The 7,481-nt window shown below is 38.9% G+C and overlaps 1 protein-coding gene across 10 annotated transcripts in view; it reads right to left on the reverse strand.

Annotated features, from left to right (window-relative positions):
* LOC107653658 (cAMP-specific 3',5'-cyclic phosphodiesterase 4D-like) overlaps positions 1 to 7,481 on the reverse strand; it is a 171,804-nt gene that overhangs the window by 39,523 nt on the left and 124,800 nt on the right. For 3 of the 10 annotated variants that reach the window (XR_001630264.1, XM_016440876.1, XM_016440478.1), the window contains exon 1: positions 5,897 to 6,238. The exons of 4 other annotated variants lie outside the window; for them this stretch is intronic. Coding sequence is in view for 4 of the 6 variants with exons in the window: in XM_016440876.1 (XP_016296362.1) it covers positions 5,897 to 5,991 (95 nt within the window). In the remaining 2 variants the exon portion in view is untranslated. Of the gene's footprint in view, positions 1 to 577; positions 1,180 to 5,828; positions 5,869 to 5,896; positions 6,239 to 7,481 lie in introns of those variants that run through there. 3 more of the 10 variants (XM_016441103.1, XM_016440745.1, XM_016441028.1) reach the window with 3 other exon arrangements.

A 7,481-nucleotide genomic window follows, 5' to 3' on the forward strand; every position in this document is an offset into this window, starting at 1 on the left:
GTGTGCGCTCCACTAATATTGATCAGTTCTGGTGCGCGCGCTTTTGGTGTAAGCGCGAAACCTGCGGGAATGATTAAAATAATGTGCAATACAAGCATTTAACCGGAGCGAATGAGACGTGTGTGAGAGAGAAGAGAGCGAGAATGCGCGGCTGATGTTGTTGCCTGTGCCGCTGATAACAAAACGGATCGTCTCGGAATCGTAAAGAAGTGAGACTGACCGGCCGATCACCGATCCGGGCCAATCATGAGGAAAATCGTCCGATTCCGATCCCTGGCCGATCGATCGGTGCATCTCTAATTATATATAAATTATATACTAAATTTGTGCACTATATAATAATAACAATAATGCTAAAACATATAAAATATTATATGATATTTATATTTAAAAATATAAAATCAGCTTTCAATATGCATACCAAAATATAATTATATATAAATATTAAATCTTCAGAACTAAGAAAATCTTTGGCAAATATCAAACTATGAGATTATACTTTTCACATTAAATTGTAAGCAGGTTTCGAACGTATGATGCATGCCATGCCTGAAAGCGAGAATGAGTAAAACTTTACCAGATTCCCTCCGTGTTCCTGAGAGAGCTGGTGGAACGTGAGCGCGGTTTCATAACGATACTCATGGCCAAACGTGTGCTGTCGTCCCTCGGTTTTCTCTAGACCTCGTCAAAGACCGTCCTGCTCTGTGATGGACATGCTCTCTGAGATAATCCAGCTCTGTGTTCAAACTATGCGGCTGCAGTGAGAGTCTCTGTGTCTCTCTGTGTCTGCAGGGTAAGTAAGCCGGAGTCAATATCACGTTTCTAGTCCTGCTCTCCTCCTCTACTTTCTTTTCCCTGGGTTGCAGTGGCCTAGCAGTGGGAGTGTGTGTTTATGTGTGTGTGTGTTAGGGGGGGATAAACCCTCAGGGTCCTGCGTGTGTGTTTGTGCCGTATCTCAGTGAGGGAACCAGAGTGGACGGCTTTAGGGAGTGGAGGGGGTGGAAATGCAGCTTGTGACGGCGTCAGAGCCCACTCCAGGACACACACACATGCTAACCATGACAAGACAAGAACAACATGACCCACGGGAAAGAAAAACCACCAACGAGATCTCTTTAGCATCTCAATTCAGACAGCATTAAGATGTATGGGGAGTAAACTGAGACTTTTAATTAATCCTCCTGCTTCTCAGATGTTTCAAATTGTGCTCAAATTTACAAAAAAAAAAAAAAAAAGTGTTGTTATTGTTTACTAAAACTTTTAAAAATACTTTTTGGTAATTCAAATGAATCAGAAACAAAATAAAATATAAATATTAGATGAAAAAATGTGTGGAATGTTGTGACTAAAATTTATACTAAAATTACTCAAATTAAATTAAAAATGAAAGTTAAATAGATATATTAAAAACTAAATAAAATGGCAAAAGCACATAAAATGACTAAACATTAAACTAAAATACTGAAAACATAAAAATATAAAAAGTTAATAAATAATAATAAATACTAGTGGTCAACCGATATTGGTTTTTTGACAGCTGATGCCGATATTTTGGCAAGAAGGGTGGCCGATGGCCGATATAAATGTACTTATTTTAATTCATATTTAAGAAATTTGAAATCATTTGAAAATGGATTAAAAAATAAATGTGTAAAATAAACATACTTTATGACAAAGTATTTTTCACGAATAAATAAATATTTAATAAAAATATAATTAAAAAGGAAGTAAACTGTAACCAACTAGGCACTCTGTATTCTGGGAAGTTTGTGTGCATTGGGAATCATATTTTTTCAAATAAAGCCAAGGTAACACTCATTTTACATACAGCACACAGTGAAAATAACATGAATTTGGCAGTGGGCAGATGGATAAAGCGCAGTATAGTTTGAAATCACGAGTTTAAAGTTTGTATATCGGGGGTCTCCAGTGAAGCTGAACTCTAACCCTACCCGTATTCAGTTTGCACGATAATTCGTACGACAATTCGGACCCACACAATTCGTACAATATTTGAAAAATGCCAAATATCGGTTGACCACTAATAAATACAAAACACTAAAATAAAATGTCTGATCTTTTAATATGAAAACTGAAAATAGAAATATTAAAAACTAATAAAAATGACATAAGCACATAAAATGACTAAAATGAAAAGTAAAATTCAAATGAAATAAAAAAAATACAGAAAATACAAAAATAAAAGTTAACTTAAAATATCAATAAATACTATAATAGTATATAAATAAAAAACACTAAAATAACCCTAATCAAAAGTCAGATATTTCAATAAGAAAAGTTCATATAAACATTTTTCATCCATTTAATTGGAAAATCACATTTAAAGAGGTATAGATCTCACTATGAACTGAAACATTTCTCATCAAGCTCTCCCCATACTAAATGATCTACGCTCTGCTCTGATTTCTCGAATTTTAGGAGTCTCTGAAGAAAATTCCCATGATGCAGGGGTGTTCTGGGGGGTTGCTAAGGTGTTTTATGTGGTTGGCCCATGTGAGAGGAGAGAAGACACAGTATAAAAAAAGAACGTGTGAGAGAGAACGAGCCTATCCATGGGAAAGCGATAGAGGTGGAGAAGAGCTGGAGTGTGAATGACAGTCTTGACAGGAGTCAGGAGATACAGAGGTGTTTCTGAAAGCTTCAATGGACTCCACAGAGCTGTTGTGTTTCCACAACACTCTAATTCTTTTCTTAATATATGTTCCAATTCGTAATATGCATGATCATTTTAACCAATAGTCAAATTCAGCTGTTAAGGCATACATTCATATTTGGTATGAAACACCCACATTCCACCATCCAACTATATCATTTCTCTTTTTGCAGCCTTTACTTTTAAGAACGTGTGTGTGCGTGTGTGTGTGTGTGTTCTGCATGAAGTGCTTTACTGCACACTTCAACTTCCTCAACGTTGAACTCGAGATGCTCTTCCTGGCACTCTTAGATATGGGAATGCAATTGAATTTCCTTACATGTGAGTGTGTGAGTGATATTGCCCAGCAGACCGTATCTGATCTAATAAAAAGACTTACTGATCCATGAAGTAGCACGCAACATCGGAGGATTTAGGCTGCGACATCCACTTCTCGACTCTTCAACCCTAAACACACATTCACACGAACCCCTCCTGACTTTAAACATGCGGCCCAACATCCATCCGTCATTACAGGCAACTTGGATTCCCAGCAGACAGGCGCTCTAATTAAAGCAATTAGTAGAGCAGATATGTGACGACGATCATAATGACCGGCCTGGGGACGACAGAATACACAACTTTTTTTTTTTCACTGGAGAAAGCAATGTTATGGATTTTGGACTCGTATTTTGGCCACATGCAACAGTTTGAAGTTAAAAACATCTTACTAATTAATTTTTTTTCTTACAAACTTGCAGCTTTTCGCTTCACTAGATGTTAACTAAAGGACTGGAGTGGTGTGGATGATTTGTGGATTATAGTGATGTTTTTATCAGCTGTTTGGACTCTCATTCTGACGGCACCCATTCACTGTGGAGGATCCATTGCTGAGCAAGTGATGGAATGCTACATTTCTCCAAATAGGTTCCTATAAACAAACTCATCTACATCTTGGATGTTACATAATCTATAATGGCCAAACTTTACAATAAACACACTCCATTTACACTGTAAACTTCACCAAATACCCAGAAATTTTCAATGAATGATTCCTGCCATCTACATGGTAGAAACCACATATTAAGTGAAAGAAAAAAAAAACTCTCTCTCTCTCTCTCTCTCTATATATATATATATATATATATATATATATATATATATATAATACAGACAGCCAGTCAAATTAAATGTAAATTCAGTATTTGATAATGTTGCCTGCATGACTAATACAATCATAAAAAGCCAAATTCTTGATCGAATCTCTCCATTCACTGCCTCCTGGTCATTCTTGGCAATGCTGTTTAACATCAGTGCAACTAGAACAATATTACATCTTCTGGAATCCAGCAGTTGTGTTACGGAGCACACACACAAAAACCCTGTTCAGCTGTTTTCAGAATAACCAAACTCATTGTGCTCTGATAGCAGATGGAAAATTGTGCGCACAGTGTTAGCAAAGTCAACGTCAGTTGAGCAGTAAGTGGCATGTGGGTTGTCTTGTGGCTTGAGCCTTTCTGATATGCATCATGGACAGACAGACCACGCAAAACATCATTGCGCTACATTTTCACATAAAAACAGTAAATTCATGCAATAAGGTGGATGAAGTACATGCAAAATGATATTCATACATGCTGCACATACAGTAATGACATTACGCTTTTCTGATCATGCCGCAATCATTTTAAACATCTACAGCTAACTCATTCCAAACAGAAGCACATGCATGCATTTACTCAGACTAACGATGTAGGAGAACGCATATATGCTAGAGAGTGCCAGAAGAACTGAACAAATGACGAGCTGCAAAAAAACGGAAGGAGGCCCTCTGGTGGAAAACAGAAATTACAAAACTGCTTTTGTTTCATTAGCTGTGGGAATCTTTTAAAAACACATGTGCTATAATAATAGTAAAAATAAAAAAAGCATGGTCAAAAACATTAAAAAACACACTGAGCTGCTATTTATCCCATAAACTGACATATATTCCACTAGAATATTTATGAGAACTTGCTATGTAGCAAAAGCATGAGAAGTAGCTGTTGTTAAATGTGAGGCGTTTGTAAGTGCAAAGCAACACTGTTGCATCAATAACTTCTTTGGTGTAACACTTGAGGTTTTCTTGAAAAGGAAACTTAAAAAAAGAAAAAAAAAAGCATCAGGGCAATTTATTAACGTACTGGGCCAAAACCAGTTTCCTCTTTCAAAATGAATATCACACTATTTCCCACATCCTAAACTGATCTGCTGTGGTAGTGAATGCAAAAAAATGTATGAAATAATAGCACAAAATGCACTGTATGACATTCAAATGACTCTCAAATGTCACCGAAATGCACACTATTGTTCAAAACTTTGCAGTCACTCAGATTTTTTTTATAGAAATAACACTTTTATTCAGCAAAGATGCATTAAATTGATCAAAAATGACTTTATAATGTTACAAAAGATTTCAATTTCTGTTTTCAACATTGATAATAATAATAATAAATATTTATTGAGCAGCAAATCAGCATATTAGAATGATTTCTGAAGGATCATGTGACACTGAAGACTGGAGGAATGATGCTGAAAATTCAGCTTTGATCACAGCAACAAATTACATTTTAAAATACATTCAAATAGAAATCAGTTCTTTTAAATTATAATAATATTTTACATCTTTACTGTTCTTACTTTATTTGATCATATAAACGCAGCCTTGATGAGCAGAAGAGACTTTTAAAAACAACCTTACCGACCCCAAATGTTTAAACTATATAGCTGCAGAAAAGAATAATTATTACATATTTTAATTATTATAATTACAAAAGGTCAAACATGCTAATTAAGAACAACTCCTTTACACATCATCTACTTTTTAAAATAAAATAGAAACAGGTTGGAGTCAGCACATTTATGTAACTAATATTCATGCAAACAATCTTTTACTTTATTTACATGTGCACTGTAGTATATAACTTTTCATTACCGAGATGAGGAAAATACTGTATGTCTAGTAGTCCAGTCCAATACTGTAAGCAATGTCCAGAATTTGAGAAAAATACAGAGCAAGATTTCTTTAACTTGACCTGCCACTGCAAACTACAAACATCACAGCAAACCACCCCCAACTTCTGCCAGCTTACCACAGAAAAACACACTTGATCAAACCAGAATCAGCTTATCACACTCTGTCAGGCAGCAGATCAAGACACCTCCAGTATGCAAGTCATGAGCGTTTCTGAGCGCGTTCGCTACCTGTAGGACTTGAGCAGGCGCTTTCGTTTCATGCCTCTGGTTACGGCTTCGCTGGGGGCGATGAAGTTGCCCATATGGCCCTTCTGCAAGTCCATGGGGTTGCGTCTGAGCTAGAGCCTCGTCTTGTGATGTCAAGTGTTTCCTGGACTGTCTGGGTTGTACAAACTCCTCCCCTTTTGCACTAAGTGACAGATGTCTGCATGTGGCCTCCATCAACCCTAGCTCCGCCCCTCTGGGTAATCTGATTAGCATTTAGGGACACCGAGTCCAAGCGAGGGCTATTCTTACCTCCAGCTTTCCCTCAAAGTACTGCGCTAGTTTCTCATGCACACACCAGAAACCCTGCATCTGTTGACCCACCACTTCTTTAAAGAGACAGTTCGCCTAAAAAGAACAATTCTGTCATCATATACTCATTCCAAACCGTAAGACCTTGGTTAATCTTTGAAATGCAAATTAAGGTATTTTTAATGCACTCAAAGTCCAGGTCCATTTAAAGGGCAGGAAACAAAACTTACAAGATCCAAAAAGCTTAAAAAGGGATTGTAAAATGAATCCAAATGAATTGAGTGGTTTAATGACGTCTTATGAAGAAATACAATCTATTTATAGGATGAACAGATTTAATTTAATTTAATATGATTGACATACACAAAAGCGGTAACCTTGGGTCTTACAGCTGAAAGGTAGGCAACATCTTGGTACATTATTTACCCCTAAATGGCACATACAGTATTAGTACTTTAATAGTGCATATTAGCACCTAAAGTGTAAATATTGGTACTTTTGAAAGTATACCGACCCAGTGACAGCTGTCACGGGTGCACTGCTGAGCAGAGTCAGGAGCAAGGAACGGAGAGAGACGAGGAGTACATTAATCCAACTGGGTTTTAATTTACACAAAGGTACACGGAACACTCACGCAATACATGGAGACATGACATGAACAATACCGGACCCTGGAGCACACACAGGGAACACTATTTATACACACAGGAGGAGGGGATGACGAGACACACCTGGGAGCAATGAAACAATCAAGGGAAACACCTGGGACAAATCCTCCCAGCCATATGTCCTCTCATATGTCCTCACGCCATATAACATCCAATGGGGAGGGGGGGTTGGGCACTCTGGAGGTCCCTCAGGACAGACACAGGACAGTGGGCCTCCAGAGCGGTACCCGTTCCGGGTGCCATGGCGGAGCAGGGGACTCCGGAGGCCATGGCGGAGCAAGGGACTCGGGAGGCCAAGGCGGAGCAGGGGACTCGGGAGGCCAAGGCCAAGGCCTGGGGATCAGGAGCCCTTCCTGGGCTGACATCGGAAACAGGAGCCCTCTCTTGGCTGACATCGGAAACAGGAGCCCTCCCTGGGCTTAACGGCTAAACAGGAGCACTCCCTGGGCTTAACGGGGGATCTGGAGCCCTCCCTGGGCTTAACAGGGGATCAGGAGCCCTCCCTGGGCTTAAGTGGGGAACAGGCGCCCTCCCTGGGCTTAACCGGGGAACAGGAGCCCTCCCTGGGCTACACTCGGGGACAAGAGCCCTTCCTGGGCTGAACTGGGGATCAGGAGCCCTCCCTGGGC

This window comes from Sinocyclocheilus anshuiensis, unplaced genomic scaffold (genome assembly GCF_001515605.1).
Source record: "Sinocyclocheilus anshuiensis isolate Anshui unplaced genomic scaffold, SAMN03320099.WGS_v1.1 scaffold269, whole genome shotgun sequence".
Lineage (NCBI taxonomy): Eukaryota > Metazoa > Chordata > Actinopteri > Cypriniformes > Cyprinidae > Sinocyclocheilus > Sinocyclocheilus anshuiensis.